The sequence below is a fragment of the Ischnura elegans genome, chromosome 11, assembly GCF_921293095.1.
Source record: "Ischnura elegans chromosome 11, ioIscEleg1.1, whole genome shotgun sequence".
Taxonomy (NCBI): domain Eukaryota; kingdom Metazoa; phylum Arthropoda; class Insecta; order Odonata; family Coenagrionidae; genus Ischnura; species Ischnura elegans.
This window is the reverse complement of record NC_060256.1, coordinates 56,835,601-56,857,560: the sequence shown is the minus strand read 5'-3', so window position 1 is coordinate 56,857,560 and position 21,960 is coordinate 56,835,601. Positions and strand designations below refer to the sequence as shown.

Below are 21,960 nucleotides of genomic sequence, written 5' to 3'. Positions count from 1 at the left end.
CGCAAGAAAATCCACTTAATACTCAATCCACCCCTGAGAAGTTATCACTGGACTGAATTAGAAATTATCCCGCGGCGCATGCGCATTAATTGGCAAAAGCGATGTTAAAATAACGAGGAGAGAGGCGGGGTCGGAAAGACGGGGGACTAAAGCATGGGTCTCCAAAATTTTCAATGTAAGGGTCATATTGTATAATTCCCACATTTATGCGGGCTGAATGAATGAATAATAAATCAGTGCCACTAATTTTATTTCCTTAAAAATTAGAAAATAAAAATGGAAAAATAAAAAAAATAATCCTGAAAAAAAATCAGGGTAAATTATACAAATTCCTTCCTTTAGTTTTATGCAATCAAATCAGTGTGACGAATGATGCCGTCGTTTTGACTTCAAAATTTCGTTAAAATCATGTTCAATATTAGATGAGCCAATCGTAATAATTGTAAGTAAACACATAGAGATTTGTTTGGCGGGCCGAATGAACTTATGTGTGGAGCCGGATGTGCCCCGCGGCCCATAGTTCAGAGACCCCAGGAATAGGGGAATGGGAGGACTGTCAGTTAAGAACTAGGAATAGAGGTGTACTTGCCACCTCAAACCGGGGAGAGTGAGTTGGTAAAGGAGGTAGGCCACAGAAAATTAATGGTGGATGGCTAGGGTATTGAACTATCAGTACCTTATGGATCCCATAATGCTTCACTTGAATTGCGTGCATTAGAAATTCGTCAACAATCGTAAGAGTGGTTTGACGGAGCTCATCATTCAATCTTTGAGCATTTATTTTTTGAGCTTAATTAAACGAGAGTTTTGTGCGAGTATCATCATTACGATTGTGGAATGTCATCCATTTTGGGATTAATTGTTTCAGACAATTTTCGTCCAGCCTTAATTATTAAGTGTCCTAAAATATTCAGGGCGTTTAATAAAAGACAAAAAGGCTGGATAACATAGAAAAACAGTTTTCCAGGCAACGGCAAACTGTATCCAAAAAACAGTAACGAAGGAGTTGCAACCCCATGTTTAAGGACAAAAATGCTTAAAATTGTTTCCCTACCACCTTCAGAAGTACTGCAGATTTCTCCTGAAACGCCCTGTATTGAGGAGTCTGCGGCATCAATGAAGATATACATAAATGTAGTGTCCTAGGTGCTTTTCCATAAATACGTACGTGTTACCCGCCCTAGGTTTCGCATGCCTGATACAAACCACAGCCCTAATGTAAACCAGAGGGATAATTGGAACTAGAAATTCTCGCTTATCCCTCACTCCGACTCACCCTCCAAAGGGTACAGGTGTAGTGACGGAAAAATGTCAATCAAAATCGAATTTTCAAGCAATCGATTTTAAATCGAATCGAAAAGTTCGACTTTTCAACAAAACTCAAAATTTGAGCCAAAAGACCATTTAATCGTAAAATCGACGGTACTTTTAAATACAGTTAGTTGAAAAACAAGTTTAAAATACATTCGGAAAACAATCAAAATACTAATTTAAGATGTAGAAAAAAAACAAAAAAATCTACTTAGTACCGATGAGAGAATTATTAGCATTACACATTTCCAAATGCACGTGTAATACATTAAAGTTTTGAGATAACCACTTGGAACAATTCGGCTTTACTAAAGTTTAACAAAATATCAACTGATTGCAATGATTTCTTGATGATGGAGGGCGTGCTTTCCAATTTTACCGATGTCTTCGAGAAAAGTCTTTCATATGGGACGGATGGCGTTATCATAGGGCGGTAGAGACGCTGCTGAGATCAAACATAATTGGTGAAGAAACTCGAAGGTCAAGGCTCAATCTCAATTTCTTCGAACTTGGGAATTTAAAACTCGATTTTCGATTTTAATTTCACATTGGACGAATGACGTAATCATAAGCCGGAAGAGACGCTGCTGAGAACAAACGAATTGGTGAAGATCGAGGCTGAAAAATCGAGCTTGGATCGATACTCGAAGGTCAAGGCTGTATTTCCCCGAACTTTGGCATTTAAAACTAGATTTTCGATTTTAATTTCACATGGGATGGATGACACAATCATATGCCAGCGGAGAAGCTGCTGAGATCAAACGAATTGGTGAAGATCGAAGTTGAAAAATCGAGTTTGGATCGAAACTCGACGATCAAGGCTCGATCTCGATCTCCTCGAATTTAAAACTCGATTTTCGATTTTAATTTCACATGGGACAGATAACGTAATAAAAGCTAGTAGAGACGCTCCTGAGATCAAACGAAATGGTGCAGATCGAAGTTGAAAAATCGAGTTTGGATCGAAACTCGAAAATCATGGCTCGATCTCTATTTCCTCGAACTTTAGCATTTAAAACTCGATTTTCGATTTTAATTTCACATGGGATGGATAACGTCATCATAAGCCAGTAGAGAGGCCACCGAGACCAAACGAATATGTGACGATCGAAGTTGAAAAATCGAGTTTGGAACGAAACTCGAAAATCAAGGCTCGACCTCGATTTCCTCGAATTTCGATGTTAATGGAAATCGATGTTTCTATTTCATAATGGGAAGTAGAAATTCTCGCTAATCCAACACTCCGCCCCTCTCTCCTAAGGGTACAGGTTGAGGAGGGGTGGTAGGCAATTTCAAGTTCACGAACAGTCATCGTCCCCGCCGTAGCATTACCAGACTGCTTTCCCCCCATCCCTTTTCCTCGGGAGTGCAGGCACAGCAGCATCACGGGCCTATTAGCGCAGGGGACCCCATCCCCACCCCTTGAGCCGCCCCTGAGCCCAGCGAGATAGCACGGCGCGCATTCGAACGACCCCTTGAAACCCCTTAGCCTCTCCCCAGTACTGCAGGGGGGGTTTATCCTGCAACGTTGCCACGCGTCCAAAAAGGCTGACACGTCTGGCTTCGAACCCCTGCTGCGGGCGACGTGTTTTATATTTCACTTGTCTATCACACTCTTCGATCCCCTCCACCACAGCCTTATTTATACCCTTATTGTTTTGTTTGTTATGGATCATACATTTTCTTTGAATATAAGACTGGGTGCTTTCCTGGAGAATGGAGCCCATTCAGCTAAGTATGACAGAGAAAAACTTCAACCGCGACAAGGGATACTCAAATCAGCCAAGCATGGAAACCAGTGCTCAGGATTATTAAGACGTCACGGAAAAACAAAAAAGACGAGATCGACGGCCAATCAGAACTGATCCTGAGACGATGGCCGTTGAAACGTCTCGCAGTGGTCTAGAATCTAAAAAAGCTGGCTTCAACTTTCACCAATTATGTTTGAACGATTTTTTTGAGCTGGGAAGTTGAAACTTCGCATGCATATTCTCACATGACTTTTACATAATCTGCCTGATTATTTATTACCTGTATCTTCACATTAACAACATATTTGAGGTCAAAGTTAAACAGTTTAGCGAAAAACGACTACCCTCGATTTTTTCTGAAAATAGCCAACTTCAACCGCGACACGGGATACTCAAATCAGCCAAGCATGGAAACCAGTGCTCCGGTGCCCAGGCAGCTCCATGTGCAGTGGTTTCATGAATATTTTTATTCACAAAACTATTATAAATTTTTAATTAACACTTTTTCTTCAATTTTGAGGCTTTTCAAAGATTTTATTTCATTATTATCATAGACATATAACAAAATGGCGGAAGCTGTTTTCAGCCAATATTTTGCATAAACGTAGTAGAAAAAAAGAAGATATTTCCGCCGATTGCCGTCAAGTGACTTGCACCACGTCGAATAAGCATCTACATTGTGAATAAAGTAAAATCCTGCACCACCTTGGAACCCCGAATTTTACATCGTTTTTTCGAGCGTGCGGTCAATCCCGGTTCTTGCTGGCGGCAGCGACGAGAGTCCGACGATGCGGCAAGCGTGTGGATACGGAATGGCCACATTCACTTTTATAAGTGGATAATCGATATAATTGTGATCGAAAATAATCGCCAGAAAGTAAAAGTTATAAATATTCCTACAAATGACTCTTATTAGGCAATCGCTGGGCACTGCAAGAGGTACACTGAAAGGCTTCTTTCCTTGAGTACATTCCATATACTACTACGGAGAATGGACTTTCATCGTATGCTTAGCGTAGGGAAACGAACTCTTTTATTAACAAACAAACTCTCTTTCGAGGTAAGAGCAGTCCATGGCCAAGGCAAGAGCCGTCCTCTTCCTAGCCGACGCGTCGGCTCTAATTGAACAGCTCACCTGGTAGGATTCATACGAAGCATTCATCCACATTTTCTTCGTGTGCTGCAAAAGTTTTACGAGGTCATTGATTAATGATTATATACTTTATTAGACATGATAATGATTAATATCATTCCTCATTAATTCTTTTCATTGCTAAGTCAAATTAGATAGTATGCAAAATGAAAAAATAAACTTTATTAGTTCACTAATATATTTTGGTTTGAAAAATTTATAAGGCTTGAAAAAGCACGGCCTGCGTGAACCTAACAAAGTTTATCCTTTCATTATACATAATGTATTGGTTTCACACAGTTAAACTTGAAGTCATCAGTAAAAAATTAGATAGGTTCAATTTTTCGTATACGTTCCGCACCTTTTTTCCAGTGTATCCTTAAAAAAGAACTAGAGATATGATCAGAAGGTATTTAGGATAAAACTTTCTTTTGATGATTTTACAGCGCTGTAATAATGAAATATCCTTGCCTTTCGATAAATTCTGCGTGGATGCACTTAGGCCATGAAAAATAGTAGCCAATACACGCCGGCGCAACATTGCCCAAAAATCATGAATATACAATTAAGTAAATATAATAGAAAAAAGAGTACGCTTGATTATCTTTCGGGATTCAATAGAGATTATTGTCCAATTTATTACAGTGTCAGCGTTCCCATGAGCTTCAATATTACCTTTAAATTAAGATTATACCCATAGTGATGCTAACGCTATATTTTGTAAGTTTCGAGTCTCATGAAGACTTTTTATAAATCATATAGCCGAAGCAGCGACAGAGAAAATAGTGAATAACAGCGGCAAATTCCCTTAATTTTAATGATATTAGTTGGTATTAGTTTACGCTATCTATTACCTTGAAGGTATTAATTTTTTCACAAAAATTTCTTATCTTTCAGGACAATCGTAGAGCAGTGATCATCATTTGATGACGTTCCAGAATCGAAAAAGGCGGATATCCAACGATATTATCGAGAAATACGTCTCTTCGGCTGATTGTCCTGACACACGGTAAGAAGAAAATAACTCATAATATTTTACCGTCAATTGCGATAATCTGTTAGGTTTTTTTTTACGTATATCATGTTATACATAGTTTGTTTATAAAATTATCGAAACGGAATTGATGAAGAATGAGCTGTAAGGTTGTCAAAACTTCGGATTTTTTTCAGTAATGCCTCAAACAAATTCATTTAAATATTTATTCTACGTATCTGATGAGATGGATTTTAATATTTCAAGCGCTTGGGACAGAAATGCGATTTTTAAGCACAACAAAATGTGAAATTGAAAATTACAAGGGGAAATAACAAGTGTGGAAGATAGAAAAAAATGCACCGTAATGAGCTTAATTACAACAAGGTTACATAATATGTACCACTGTTATTGTGAATAACCGTCAGGTAAGGTTCCTAACACTAAGAAGCTAACCGTTACTGTGAATAGATAGTAATTTACCCTGGCTACGTAAGAAATGACTTTATTAAACCATTCTCCTGAACAACGTCCTACACGTGAGCACTTGCAGCCCCCCCATCACATGAAAACTGAAGCGAGGCAAGAATTTTTCAATGGTCCCCTTCGAATCGCCGCCAGCGTGATTTAATTTATGCACGGCTTGCTTGAAGTGCACCTGCGGGGAAAGTACACAGCGGGAGCAAGCAAGAGAGGAAATAGCTGATGAATAAGTCCTTCATCAACCCCGTTCTTTACTCCTCAAGGCCCAAATCATGATTAAAAGCAGAATTCAGGGGAAGGAAGAATCATGATTAAAAGCAGAATTCAGAATACCTCTGTTTAATATCAAGGGGGCCTTACGGTTGGACTCGCGGCTGAGTCGTCAAAATTATCGTATTTTTTCGGGAGGATTCTACGCTCACGAACTCGGCGCAATAAATAATTTCATGAGCTTTAATAAAGACTATTATCATAGTGTAAATGAAAAGAAATATGTCTTTATCAAACATGGATGATCACCATTCGATCAGTGCTCCCATTGTAGACATTCGGTGTTTTGTTGCATGACAGAAGACGTAATTTAAATCGGGGTTGATAAACAAAATAGAACTTAAATCACACTTCAAACTATTTCACTTGATATCCTCACTGCTATACACTATCGGTACGTAAAACGGAACCTTAAAACTGTGATAAAAAATTCACGGCCGAGTTTACTCGCAATAACTTTATAGGTAAGTGGTTTAGGTAGCGTAATTTCTCGATTGTTCGTAGGATAAATATTTTGCTGAAGAATAATGTCCACGTTTTGGTGAATATTTCATTTCCAAGAGGATTAATGCCAGAAAACAAAATAAAAACCACAAGTTTTTTGACGAGTCAATAAACTGATCAATAAAAAATACTTTTATAAAATAGTATGAGATACAGACAAGAAAAAAGGTACGGATGGAGGGAGTGTACTTAGAGTGGAGGGAATGTTGGAAACAGAGTTAAAGGGTAGAATGTTGAGTAAAAAGGGAGATGAAGAACGAGAATAGGATTATTAGATATCATGAAACTGAGTAAGCCATATTATGAACTGAAGAGGAAAGTAAATGAAGAAAGAGGAGACTGCCAAAATAGTCCATCAGTACTCCATGGAAACCTTCCTTAATTGGTGGAATTATTAAATTAATAATAATATATTCAAGGTTGAGGTAACCACAGATTATTCTAAAAAATTATTTCCAGCCCATAGCTGGATATAAAGTGCAGGTTGACATGAAAGGTAGTGCATAATTGAAGAACTTATTCATCAGCTGACAATAATTACATACGCGCGATTCAGTTCGGCTCACACAACCATTATCAGGTACAAGAGACTGTAGTACATAAGAAAACCTTATGTATATCTTATAGACTATGCACTACAGTGTTCTTACGTAATGCAGTGTCTTGTACCAGATGATAGCTCAGTGAGCCGAAACACGTCGTACGTATTAAATTATTGCGGAAAAGTGCTACCAGGGATGGAAAGTATTTCAAATACGAGTATTTTAAAATGCGTATTTGAAATTCATTTGTAATTTTTATTTGGTATTTCAAGGACACGACCTGAATGTCTCTTCTATTTTGCATTTCAAATATATTTTTGATACATTCCCATTCTAAAATAAAAAATACATTAATAAAATACTTTTGAAGTAGCTCTGATAACATTTCTGTAACATAATGAATGCTTCAGAGTTTACTTCGTTTTCGTTAGAATAGTTTTCTTTATGTTTATAACGATCAATAAACGAGAAAGGCTATATTTTTTAAGTTCTCTTAGTTTCCATGCAAATGTTTTTGTATTTTAAAAGGTATTTAAAATTACTGTTTTGTAGTTTGTTTTTCAAATACCCAATTCAAAGTTATTTTGTATTTAGCATTTCAAATACATTTGGAGCGGTATTTTGTATTTCAAATACTCCTCGACCTGCATTTTGTCCCAGCCCCGTTCACAACTAATTTTCATTACAAAAAGTCGAACTTCCACTTTGTAACGCCCGAATCAGTTGAACTTATTAAGTGCAGGAGGAATAAGTCGTAGTTATAACTGAGCACTACAGTGGAGCGTCATGCTACTACACGCATGAGCCCGCTGGGGCCTAGTACTCTTTCGGGCACTGCAAACAAGAGTGGGGAGTGCGAAAGATCCCGAAATAATGGCTGGAGGGTGGGGGGATCGTGCTACCACGGCCAGTGACGTCACATTCTTAGGAGAGGGGGAGTAGAAGAAGGCAAAGAGCGAGGCATCCCTCCTCCCTTTTCTCACTCTTCGTCTAGACGCCAGTCCCTCTCCTAAGGACCGCGGCTGCACGCCAGCCTCTTCGAGCATCATTGACCATTGATGGCGGGAGACAGCCGAGTGCGGCCGGAAGCCTGATAGGAGAAGAGGGGGCTGCAGTAGGGTGGATGTCCCACTATTGCGAGCACAAAGGGGTGGCCCTAGAAGGGAGGGGATAAAAATTGTGACTGGGAAAATCGTGATTTTTTTTTAAGGCTCCAAAGGCAGTGGAAGGGAGTTTTAAGGAGTGAAATGGTCTCATTCTCCAATGTTATTTACCGTAGATTGGGATAATGTTTGAGCAATATCCGTCTTCGACCTTCTCCTACTTCTTAAGCGATGCCTTTAACCCTCTCGCAGATAAGTTGGTGACGACACAAACTTGCGCTTTACGGTTCGCCGCTACTCCACGGCCTTTTGCATGTCACTAGTGCGGCCACTTGCGAAACTGGGTGGCACAAATTCGAAAGTATAGCATGATCTAGAGTAAAAATAGTTCTCAGAACGGTCTTCGCGAAAATAAGAAATTTGTACAGAATACCGTGGACCAGGGAAAGAAACGGCCTATAAATAAAATGCCAGTATCTTGGTGTTATTTTAAAGTGAATTTCATTCATCACAACGACTGTTAAGGGCTGATTACGCGGTACATTAACCCTTAAGAGTTAACGTCTAAATGTACGCGAGAATAAACACAAAAATGCACCGTTTAGCCGCCTAACTTTTGCGAATGCACGTACAGAAAATAGAACCAGTTCTAATTTGGCTCATGCATTTGTACATGGTCCGTTCCGGTCCACAAAAATCATTCATCCAAACAGACATTACCTCGTACGAGTTAATGTATCGTGTAAACAGGCCTTTACAAGCCGTCCAATGGAAAAATAGAAAATTACGACGCAACATTGCTTTTCTGTAATTTCAAGTTCTGGAGATAAGGATGTTCCAACTTGTGATTAGAAAAATATTTTCTTGTGAAGAATGCCTCAGACGTCTCTACTACCCTCAAGCGTTGGTTTGCTTAAATTATTATTACATAAATATTCTTCCGAATTTGCATGGTTTGTAAGTTTTGCATGGAGTAAGTAAGAAGTATTCTGGCAGCCCCTACTGCCTCCAATGACTTCCATCTTCAATTCATAATTAGGCCTCCTCCTAATAAAATCGGAAATTCATGCGTGATGGAGTGGAATTTTTCCACACTGAAATAAATACCAGTAACTTTAAATTTATTTTAAATTTATCACGACCTAGATTTCCACATGATGTAGTAACATTGGAACCTAGGTCGTAAAAAATCTTAAGATCGTGGAATATTGCAAGTAATTAAGGCTCACTCCCTGTTATTCCATCTAAAAACTGCCTACACAATAAATCATGATTGCATACCATTGTCCATATACCCTAAGATATTTGACTGCATAACTGAATTTCACAAAAAAATATCGATGCGATATGCAAGTGCATCGTAATCCTTCACGGCCATAGTGCTACCCACTTAACACCCCTTCGGCTTTAAGGCCCCGGGGGTGGAATAGAGCCGGCGGCGGGGGAATCGTGGAGGGCGGATTGTGTTTGGGACTGGAGTCCCCGGGGGTTGAATGGAATGGAAGGGGTTGCTCCACGGGTTGCTAAGAGACTGAGAGAGAGATAGGGTAGGTGGAGGAGAGAGTATACGACTCAAGTATTACGCACAGTCGGCCCCTTCCCAACTTAAACCCTTTCCCCTTCGTATCTGCATGCTGAGCGTGGCTACCACCCTCTAACCAAGGCCCAACCCTCTTTGCCGGCGTTTCTAGGGGTATGGGACGCGCGTCCGACTCTCAAATACTTATCGCCAGTCCCTCAGACTTGGTTTCCATTTTCATTCTGACGTAAAGCTGATTTTCCTATTCCGAATACGCGACTGGAAGGAAGAAGTTTTAGTTTTCCACCGATGTCCACTTCACCGATGACAGGCAGAATTGTACAGTATAAGGTCTTATTAGAGGGAAATTATTTTATATTAATTTGAAGAGAAATTAGCACAGTATTATAATAACCTATCAAGCACTTTTATAAACTCAGTTAAGTGCTCTCTGGAATGTTGGTCAGTTAAAATAATAGTTCCTTGCTTCATAACTACGATGAAGTTTCTGTGAATTTATTTACTTTAACGAGATCTTATTGTATACTTTTAATTTAAACTTATTAAATACGTAAATATTATGTCGTTTGAAATGGTTCGAAATTACAAATAATATGCCCTGATGAAGGAGAAAAATTTCACTGAAAACGTCGGCGTAGTTATGAAGTCAAGAATTATTATTTTAACTGGCTCACACTCCACTGAGAACATAACTTAGAAAGTAGAGTGCAGCTAAAGTGAGGGTGGTGGTAAGATGAGAAGTGTGATGAGTTTAATTGGCTGACTATATTTGAGTCATTTTTCCCATTGAATACAATTCTCGCTGGTGAAGGAGAAAAATAGGATCTCTTAATAAATATTTTATTTTCCAAATATTTCCATTTTCCACAGTAAAAGTAAGGTTGGAGTTCAACTGTTGATATAGGCTTTCGGATACTTCGAAACAACTTCCAGCGTTCTCGCATATATTTTACTCTGAGGGCGTAGATCGATTTGTATTCGAGTATTCATGGCATTCGTTTGGTATTGCTGCAATTAGCTGCGTTAGCTTGCACAGAATACGAAATTTTTGGGCAATACTACGGGTGGATATGTTCACGATTTTGGGATTTAAGAAATAGGCAAGGGAAGAAAGGAGTAAATTTTTGCTTCACATTCGGTGGCCAAGATTGATGAAGAATATCTCCATACCGACGCATTTTCAAACCGATTCTCGACCACTAAGCTGGTATTTAGTCTATTATGGGGACGTTTTACTCTTTTATAACTTATTAGCTCTTATTGTATTAAGTTCTTATAACTTACATTAAGTTGTAAACTGTATGTTGAACCAGTGTGATGTTATCTCGACATTTTCAGGGCTTATAGAGCACTTCTTCGTCAAAATTTACCTGCATCACAACAATTTGACACACAGGTCCAATAACCCTTACGTCTTATAAAATACTGGGGCTAAATTTTCAAATTTGAGACACAGGCAAATTTTTACCAGGGTCTTCTTTGTACTAAAATTTTCAAGACGTGCATTTGCATTTGCTTTTTATATGTAAACGGCTGATGTGGTTTTTTAGCTGTATTGCAGGGTATTATGTAGGTGTAGACGCGATAAGTTTTAAATGAGTAATATATCATCGAGCGGGACTGATACGTTCTCTCAAGCTATGAACAGGTTATACGATCTGTGCACGCTTGCTCTGAAAGTGCAACAGTCTCTGCAACTAGGAAACCAAATCTTAATTACAGCCCCTCTGCCCGATTCCAACTCTCTCGCCTCGCAGACTCAATCCAATCCCACTCACAGTGCGCACTTGCCGACGGAATGCCATAATTCAAGGGGACGCGGGCTATCCGGGGGGATTATCGCCTTCCACATAATGAGCTTAACTGACAGCACAACGCCGCCCTCCCTTCCTCGTGAATGCGTGCATCGTGCATAGTGATGAACCTCCGAAAGCACTCACTGCTTTCCATTTTGCGCTCGGAATACAGAGCTGCGTAAATTTTTTTCACCGCATGAGGAAACATCAAAGGGACTAAATATTGACGATTGACCGTGGAAACGTGCCCGACCTACGTCAACTCGGAATGTTTTAGCTCGCAAACAAAAACAAAAACCTGAGGGACAGACAGCGGGATAATACCAGAAAAAGACAGTTTCATCGTTTTTTCCAGTGAATTTACCCTCAAATATATTTATGAACCAACGCTAACAGATGACAAATGGCATATGGCAGTGGGTGTTACAACATACATCCTAAAAAAACGATATCGATAAATAATTATTTTTAGTGGATAAAGACTAAAATACTTTGGCGTTTAAACCGCGGTCGTTGCTCAGTATAAAATAATTTGTGAAACTTAATAACTTTAAAATTTTTCCTCGGAATCTTTCCACTAATCTCTACTAAAAAAAGCAAACGGCGATGGAATTTGATGGCGAAGTGAATGCTTATTTCACATGAATTGAAAATATACACAAGAAACACTTAGCTATAATTGTAGGTTATCAAATTTTTAGCACAAAAATGTTTGAAATCTGGGTATACCACACGAACAGGTACGCTTTGCGTTAAATTATCGGAACATATTTTGTGTCATGGTTCGTTGAGCCTATCGTGTAGCCACTCATTTGGAGACAGGGCTCGAATATCAGTTGATTGGAGTCACTTGCCTGGATTCTCGAATTTGCCAAGAAATAACCGAAATAAACGGAAACATAAGTATTATCTGTAAGATTTCGAAATTTGTACCTTTATCATTGAAATTCTTTCCAAGTCCATCGACCCCAAGTGCGTTCCACTCAAAAAGAACATGAAACTTTGACGCGCAGGCCTGTAAGCGTGAGGACAGAGGGAAATTCAGGAAAAAGAAAAAAAATGAACCGTGGAAAATTCGCAAGGATATTTGCATCGCTGCCGGTACTTGTTCGCACCTTTATCCCACAAACCGACTCCTCTCCACGACTCCTTTGAGTAATTTTTCCCTTCTACCTCACCTTCTAAGTCACTTCCGTCTCGCACGAATTCACCCGGGCCCTAACAAACTCAAACCCTTTTGGGAAGCGACCGCCACAATGCACTTGCCCACCCAAAGAGAGAGTTCTCGCCGAATTTTCAAGACCTGACATCCGGCTACCACTCCCTGTCCGAAGTCCCCCACTCTTCCTCCTCTAGTGCCACTTAATAGTTCGCTCTGAGTGGTACTCCATCCCCACTGACAATGAGTGCCGCCTTCAAGTGAGGGTACCTCCCGCGTATTGGTCCACCGAATTCCTCACTGGGGGTCATTTTTGAAAAGAAGTAATACCTACAAACAAAGAAATCCTAAGGGTTTGAAGTAGAGGAGATGGACGGTAAGTGGGGAGGAGGACGTATTTGAGAAATAATACTATTATATACGACCAGAGGCGGATTTAGTGGTGGTCACAGGCAGTGGCGTAGTCAGGGGGGGATCGGGGTGTCCGGACCCCCCCCCGAAATATAATACTCAATAATTTTTCTTCATAAGAGAAAACAAAATATTGATAAAACATGAATTTACAAAATATTCCTTTAACAAATCAAGTTTTTTCGATTATAAAAAGTGTTAAATTACTTTAAAACCCATTACTTAGTAGGTACCCCGCTTTTTAAAAATTTTCCCCCATATTTTTAACCCCCCCCCCCCCCCCCCCCCGAACGAAATTCCTGGCTACTCCCCTGGTCACAGGATTCATGATCCCACCAAAATTATATCAAAAAGTATTTTATTTGTATACGTTTAACATTTTTTGTATCCTTGTGAATAAGTAAAGGGAGTGTATGTGCAATTGCATGGCTACGTGAGAGATTTTTGAGTTGTATATTTAGCAGAGGTTAGCACTCCCTACAAAATATTTTACACTGGAGAACGCCCCTCTCTACCGGGGGATATTCCATACTCCCCAGATCTTGATCATGACCCCTCTCCCCAAAAGTTGATGCTGAATCCGCCCCTGTTTACGAGCCATCAAAGAGGATGAAAATCAAACTCCTTTGTTAGGGGCGATTTCAATTAATTTGGCGGGTACGACGGCGGGGCTAGCCGGAGTGAGTAGGGTCGGTTGCAGGGCCTCTGGAAGACCAATGGGAGCGCGCATGATACGATTCCGGTTTGCTGTGGATCCAAGGTAAAAGTAGGAGGGGAAAAACTTGAGTACGTAGAGCAATTCAAATAATTGGGCAGCACATTTGAGGATAACGGATACCACAGTAAGAATATCAGGAAGAATATTGCGTTAGCAAAGGAGGCGTTCATGAACAGGAGACCCGTGCACTAAGGCGAGGTAAATCGGCATTGCTGGAACCCGCTAGGAGTGAATTCATGACGTCATCCACTTACATGCGAAAGGGTTAAGGCCGCCGAATTGCCTTCGGGCATAGCTTGAGGTAGGTGACGGATCGAAAAACGGACTTTATCTGTCAAACTATTTCATTAACAAAAGTGGGTGAGGAATATTTGAGCAGGATGACTGATTCAACTATTAGGGCAGTCCATTAGAGGGAAACAGATACATTAGTACGGACATCAAGAACAGCATGCCGAGCGGAATAATGCATTCTCTATGTCTTATGTAATAGTTTGTTTAATAGCCTTCATTTTCATTTCACTGCCTAAGATACCTGAGGATAGTATCAGTGGGATATGATCAAGTTTTTCTAACAATCATTTTAGGATAGGAACTAGGAAAATGTGAACAGTAAATAATAGTCACTTGAATGAAAGAATAGTTCATTGTTTTACGCAGGTAGGAAAACTATAGTTTTTCTGCCTGAATAAAGAAAAAGTTACATAGAGAACAAATTAAACCTTTCCCGGTTTCCATTGATAGCTGAATAGTCTTTTCACGGGCGCGCACACGAAATTTAAAGGTTTCTTCGGTCAGTTTCCATGCACCCTAGGGGCTTCCTTTAATTTGGAGTAGGATGCTTCCCTCCAATGCTTCTCGAAAAGAAGAAGAAGGTGCTATTCTGCCCTTACATTTCCCCCCCGAATAAAACGTTTGTCCATTATTTCGACGCCCATTATTACCAACCCCTGCCAGTCCCTTCCTCCCTACTGCATTCATTCAATTAAAAAAGATTACGTTTAAATAATTAATTGAAGCGAATTACGGCATTTACACCGCCCCAAGGCATCAGTAGCTCAACCCTCCTTCAGGACTTCCACCACGGTCTCTTTGCTGTCTTCATTCTTTTCGCCTCTCAACACAAAGATCTTCCATTCTCTCCTCCATCTCCTCGAGTTCCTCCCCCACACCAATGGACTCTACCAAAACTCCCCATCCTCCTCAATGTTCACCTACTGACGTAAACGTTTCCCGGGGCAACAGGAGGATCAGCCTCACTGAGTGGACGGAGCTTTGCGTCGCAGTGATACGAAATGTTCCCAGGCCTTTTGTCCTGAGAGTGCCAAACACCTTGAGGAAGATATCTATACAATGCCCAGGTTACGTGGGAGGGTCAGGAATTAACAGGACGCTCATTAGAGTGCAGACTACGATATGAAATTTAGAGAGCTCAAGGTAACTAAACTCGTACAAATTTCACTCAAATTCGAAGACTAAATGGAACTAATCATTTAGAAGAACGTGAGTAAATGAGAATATTCTATCTTGAAATTTGAGAAAAATTGCATGAAAAAGTAAAATAAAATCACGCACATGCTCGAAGCTCCACGTAAGCTTTTATATATATTATTATTATTAAAGTATCATACCGATTATGGTAGGTTTGCATGAAGCACAAAGGTTAAAAAAAACCATCTTTATGATAAAAATATATTTGTTGTCCATGATTTCCCCAGACTCCATGGAATGGTATTTGAAAGAGGTGCACGACAACTAAGGTCACGCCGCGACTCCACAGGGCGATAATGACAAGGGAAGAGGAAGTCTACACTAGCATTAGTTTGCTCTAAACTACAGGCCCTGGTTAAAAGAAACTACGGTTTTACGCGCCATCCGAAGGAAGGATAGATGAACGTAAAATACCATTCACAAAGATTGCAATGAGTGATGAGGTTCCTTCGCAGAACCTTTGCCACCGCCGGTAATATGCTGCCCAAATAGTTTAATTGCCCCACCAGCTCAAGTTTTTCGCCAAATAAATATAAATTTATTTGAGTTCTTTGATAAGAGGAGGTGAGGTAGGCAACCATTTGTAAATCACAGTCACATAAATAGCGATTTCACCATAAAATTGGAGTGAATATTATTTTCATCATATTTGGGCTAGTAATAGAAAATATCGTATTCAAGTAGCTCAGGCGACAGATTTATACACTCTGAATGAAAAATATTACGTTTTTTTTATCAATAAATGGCTTCAACACATAAGAAAGAATCATATTTTTCTAAATACGGTGGAAATCAAACACTCGAGTAACCACACCAACCCGACCCACGCCTGGCATTCGGGACGAGCCGGCTTTATGGGAAGTGAAGCGTTGGTCGATTAGCGTAAATATCGTCTCCATTCCCGAAATGAATGTTTGAATAGTGGATTTTTTATTTTGATTGCTCCACACATATCAGAATAATCAAGAGAAGAGGAACGTGTACGGAAACAGTTGAGACATGAAATGCGCCCACTTACATCGTCGACTCACAAGCACGTCAAATTTCTCGTCTCCTGAGATGTACTTCGAAGAATATCTTCCTTAAGAAATGCGAAATACTTGATGAGGCAGTTGACTCAGCATCAAACTCACCCTATCTGTGTTGAGGTTTCCTGTGAAATTACGTTTACCAAGCGCGTAAAGTATATCATGATGTGAGTTTAATTGGGGTACAAAACAAGAGCAGTGAGGATTTTAGATAAGACGTTCCTCAAAATAATGAGCCATTACAGTTAACATGTACATTTGTGTGCCCATAGTAAATAGCAAATATTTGCGCAAAACTGATATACATGGAAGATATTCACCCAGAACTCAAAACTCCCTTACTTATATGAAGTTAAGGGGTAACTGGAAGATGGAACGAAGGTATATAGGTACGAGACATATTCATAAAGTATTTAACACATATTTTAGGCAGTTTTAGTTGGCTACAAACCTACGTCACTTCTCCACATAATCGCCGTTCACATGATACCGTTTTTCGTACCACTGTACCAGCTTCTTTAACCGCTCTGCACAGAAGCTTGCCACCTAAGAGTTGAATCAATTGGAATAAGCCACTGGCTCATACTGCCGTCAAAACCAATAAGAAAATTCAAGATTTTCGCAGGGAATTCTTTGACCACCCACCTTAGAAGTGAACGGTGACTATGCAGAGAAGTTAAGTAGGTTTCTATCTAACTAAAAGTACCAATAAAATGTGTTTCATATGAGTATATTTTTTCCTGTGACCAAACGGCCCTTACTTTATGATTGTTCCTCGAACATGTAACACTTGTACTTAATAATCTAAAACAGGGTCTATCGCTACAGTGATCCATATCACGGCTCGAATAGAGGCTAATAATTTTTAAAAGAGGTGTTATCCACGGAAATAATCACGAAATGGAAAATATTGTGTACATAGAAGTTTTGTACTCAGAATATCGTATACACCTAATACAGGCAGTGTGTACATAAATCTAACTACCGGATGAATGCACAATACAGATCCTCAGGTTTGTCAAAGGTGCAAATCTCCATTTCCGAATTGTCACTGCTATAAAAATTTCCGAGATTCGACGTGAAAAATTCATAGCTATATACGCCCATAACTCTATGGTCTTCCGACAAATTTTAAAGCCTGGTGCTTTTAGTGGTAAGAACGAAATGATGGAGTGGTATCGGCTTCTTATTTGACCACAGGAGAAGGATTGAGAAGTATGACAAAGCATTCGGCCCAACTGATGATCCAAGGGTGGTTCAAGGAAAGTGTATGGTGATAAATGAGTACCATCAGACCAGCACCTTCTCAAGTCTTCCTACAGAGGACGCTGGAGACTAGGCCCTTTCCAGAGGACCGTATAAACTCGAACACGAGGCCTTATGAAAAAGTCTACTGCTTCAAGGAGTTCATGTAACAAATCGGAATGAATGTTATTTTCTTCAAAATCTGGCTAGCTATAGAAAATACGGTCTTAAAGTGGCTTTTTTAACAGATTTCTGTATTCTGAATTGAAAATTTGAAAGATTTTTTATGAAGCTATCGCTAAAAAAGGAGAAAATAATACTTTTTCCGTAATAATGACGTAAGTTTTACCGAAAATGCCATAAATAGATAGGCATACTTAACAGCAGAATTTAAGTTCATTGGCGGATCTATTGGGGTGGGGGGCTAAGAGGGCTATCGCATCCCCATTGGGTTGAAACACACAAGATAAAATCGAAATTTTTGGGGGTTACCAATTTGTACAAAAGTATTTAATTATATTTTCCTACATATTCACCTACTCGAATTGAGATACAAATTATCTCTAAACTTAGGGCCTATTTTAAACGCTTTTGGTATGTTACAATCCAGTGGCAGATCCAGAGAGGGGATAGGGGGGACTATAGCCCCCCCTGGGTATCCAATTTACACAAGATAGAATCGTAATCTTAGACCCCCCCTTTGTCCCTATTCTAGATCCGCCACTGGTTAGTTAAGTTATCTACTGCATAATTTGAGGTATCGGTGATTTCCAGCAATAATTGTGATAAATTTTAATATCCTGCGAGAAAACCAATAGCCAACATATGTACCCACTCATTTTAAATTGTATTAATGCCTTAAACATCCAAAGCATATCATCGGAGGATATGGTATCCTTAAGCAACAGGAAAAAATATAAATATACAGTAGTGAGTGACATTGTCCCAATGAAATCTACCAAGGGAATCAGAAAGGAAATACTCAATTCCCGACTTCGTAATTGACCACAGGTGGTGGCAATGAAGGCGGATTGAGAACTATAACAAAGCGTCCGGACCAAAGTTTAATCCAAGCTCACTGCGGGGCAACTTTCTGGTAAGACATCCGCACCCTCATAGCCCGGCACCTACTCAAGTCTTTCTACCTTGGCCGACGAAAGGGAACTGCCCCACTCGAGGGAGGGTCATAGGCACTCGAACACGAACCTAGCGGCTGCCCGCCGTTGCGAAGCGTAGATATCGATGGAGCACCTCACCCCTTGGCAGCACTAGAAGTGCACGTCCCCACTCGAGTGGGGATTACAACACGAAGAAGGGACACGAGAGCCCTCTCCAAATCAGGCGAGCTCCTCTCAACATTGAAAAGCATCCCCCTGAGCGCCAACCCACCCTCCTCAACCTCTTCATGCTCTGGATGGGGAGGGGATAGACAGAACCCAATTGGGGATACGAAAGACAAGAAGGCATGCCTCTGTCTCCAATAAATTATTTCATTGCTCTAAGCTCACCAGCGAATACAGCAGAAAGGACATCCGGAAGAGAATTGCGTTGGCAAAGGAGGCGTTCATGAACAGAAAGGAGGTTATGAGAGGATCGTTATTTAAGAGTTTAAGGAAAAGGTTAGTGAAGAGTCTGATCTGGAGCTTAGCACTAAACGGTGTGGAAACGTGGACAGTTAGGAAGGAGGACGAGAGAAGACTGGAGACATTCGAGATGTGGGTGTGGCGAAGAAGGGAGAAGGTGAATTGGACGGTGAGGAAGAGAAACGACGAAGTGCTGGACATGGTGGGTGAGGAGAGGCAGCTTTTAGATGAGATACGGAGGAGACAGAAGGTGTGGATGGAGCGAGTACTTCACGGGGAGGGCATGTTGAAAACTGTGTTAGAGTGTAGAATGATGGGTAACGAGGGATGGGAAGGAAAAGAATAATAGGATGTTTACATAGAATGAAAGGGAGTACGCCTTGTTATGAATAGAAGAGGGAAGATCATGGAGGAAGGGGAGGCTGCCAGAATTATTCTTCAGTACTACATGGAAAACTACCTAAATCGGTGGAGTACTTAAAAAAAAGCTCGCGTACAGTGATTAAATCCGAAGTTTGGTTTAGATGTGTTGTGGAGCCGAATACGGACTAAGCGACAAGCTTTCAGAATAAGGGATATGCCCTCAACTCCACTAAATTATTTCCTTGGTGTTACCTCACTCACCCAGTTATTCAAGCTGAAGTATGGTTTTGATAGGCGATGGTAGAGTCTTACCCGTACTAAGTCACAGGTGTCCAGGATAAAGGGCACGCCACTTTTTCCACTAAATTATTTCATTGCTGTCAACTCTCTTTCATTATTAGCCCAGTTATTCAACCTGTAGTTTGGTTTTGATGGGTGATGGTAGAGCTGAACCCGGACTAAGTCACGGGCGTTTAGGATAAGGAGGGACGTTTTCAGGGCCACCTCTTCCGTATTGCGAAGTAGGGTGCTAAATTACCTATCTCCAAACAAAGCTCTGGAAAACGTTATAAGTGGACACCATTTATATAATGTCCATTTTCCCATTTTCACTCAATTTTACGATGTAATTTCGGGTCACGATATATTCGTAGTCGTCTAAAATACTTCGCCTCAAAATTAACTATAAAAATACTATTTACGTTTTAAACGGTTTTCATATGTGCTTTTAAAATATATTCCATTCACTCATCAAATATAAAAAACTACCGGGCATTGTTCTTAAATACACTACACTACACACTAAGCTGAACTATTGAAACTTTCATCTACATCTACATGCTACCCCGCAAACCGCCTGAAAAGGCATGTGGCGGGGGATGTTAGAACAACAGCCGTTTACATATAAATAGCAAATGCTCAAACTAAATTGCGACTAACATTTATAATAGTTCTTCATTGCTCGGGGGAAAACGAATTCCCATACCAACCCGTTCGGCAAAATATTCCTCTGATTTATCACTTTTGTCGGCCTGGAAATATGGCGAGGCTCTAATATGATGTTGTTCGTCTCGCTTTTAAAGATATTTGTTCTAAATTGCTCAAGCAATCTAATCCTAGCGCGCAGCCTCCGAGTCTTCAGCGGTTCGCAGCCTAATTTGCTTAACATCTGTGTAACGATTTCTACACGCCCGTTGCAGATTTTACGAACCGCGCAGGCTTTCTTTATATTTTACTAAGTTCACGGACTATGTCTTCCTGAACCCGGTCCCATACTCTCGGTGCATGTTCAAGGTGTGGTCGGACGAGAGCGAAATAACGCTATTCTTTCACTTTCTCAACTTTCTGCCAGCAAAGAGACGTGTTGCTCTATTCAAATCCTTAGATAGCATATAATCTACTCACTTCACCACGCCGAGCCATAGATCCAATTACCCAACAAGAGGAAGGCTCACGGTCGCTTTAAGAGGAGGTATTCTCTCAACGGTAAACGTTTGGTAACGTCCCAAGCGGCTGCTACTGAAAGGCAAAGGCATCTGGTTAGTGGAGCAGAAACCTTTAGAGCAGATCGATTTAATCCTCGGCTAATCGCGACTTTGGTTGGCGCCCGTCCTTCCGGCGAGAGATCACGGCTGCCCTCACCCCTCTGAGGTTAAAGGGAAGTGCGTGAATGCGGTGACGCTTAAAGGGAGACGCAACAGCACGTCGAGTCTCCGACTACGCCGCTAGAGAAGTGGGTCAGCACTAGTTGTGAACTGACTCCATTCTATGATTCAGACGAAGAATATATATGTATATTTAGGAATTGGATACTTTAAAACGTAAAAATATCAATCCTTGAGTACGGAAATACCACTAAGCAAGGTCGTGTATCCAACTCTAATTTTCATAGCCAATTTGAACAAATGGTTCTTCAAAAATTCCTCTTTTACATCGCTCCATATTCTCTTTAACCCAAAATCATTAGTACCTAGAGTGGCAATTTGCATTATTGTTTCAAGTGTCAATTGCGTATTAAGTAAGAATACAAATTATAAAGACATTGTCTAGATATGCTCGAATTAAGGATTGCGACTAATGCATACAAAATGAATATTTAATTTCAACTTTTCCTCATCATGTCAAAAAGTGTTTATAAATATAATTAAATTAAAACTTTCCTGCCGTTTAAGGCAACTGTATCGCAATTTGGCTGATTTTTAGCCTGCTACCTCAGTTACAGAATTGACTAGCCGAAAAATAAAATTTATTGTGATGATTTTCCAGTTTTTACTTATTATTTATCTTTATCTACCTATCGTCCACTATAGACCTCTCAGTTTTTTTAGAGCAAAAAATGTGTTCTAAACATGATCTTAATTTTTTCCGCGAAATGTTATCCACAGCATACTGAGAGGGTATACATAATTTTGCAAACTTTCGTACGCCTTAAAGTATAGTTTAATTTTTAAATGTGATTTTCGATATGTATAATGGAAAAGTATATTGTTTTTTTTTCAAAATTCGATACGTTTGAATGAATATGGAATGTGTGAATGTTTTCCAAGCATGACATCGA

The 21,960-nt window shown here is 40.0% G+C and overlaps 1 protein-coding gene across 1 annotated transcript in view; it reads right to left on the bottom strand.

Moving 5' to 3' along the window:
* Nucleotides 1-21,960, bottom strand: part of LOC124167635 — a 124,045-nt gene that overhangs the window by 52,738 nt on the left and 49,347 nt on the right. Inside the window, exon 2 of the mRNA XM_046545615.1 lies at nucleotides 18,714-18,867. Coding sequence (XP_046401571.1) covers nucleotides 18,714-18,867 — 154 coding nt within the window. The remainder of the gene's footprint in view (nucleotides 1-18,713; nucleotides 18,868-21,960) is intronic.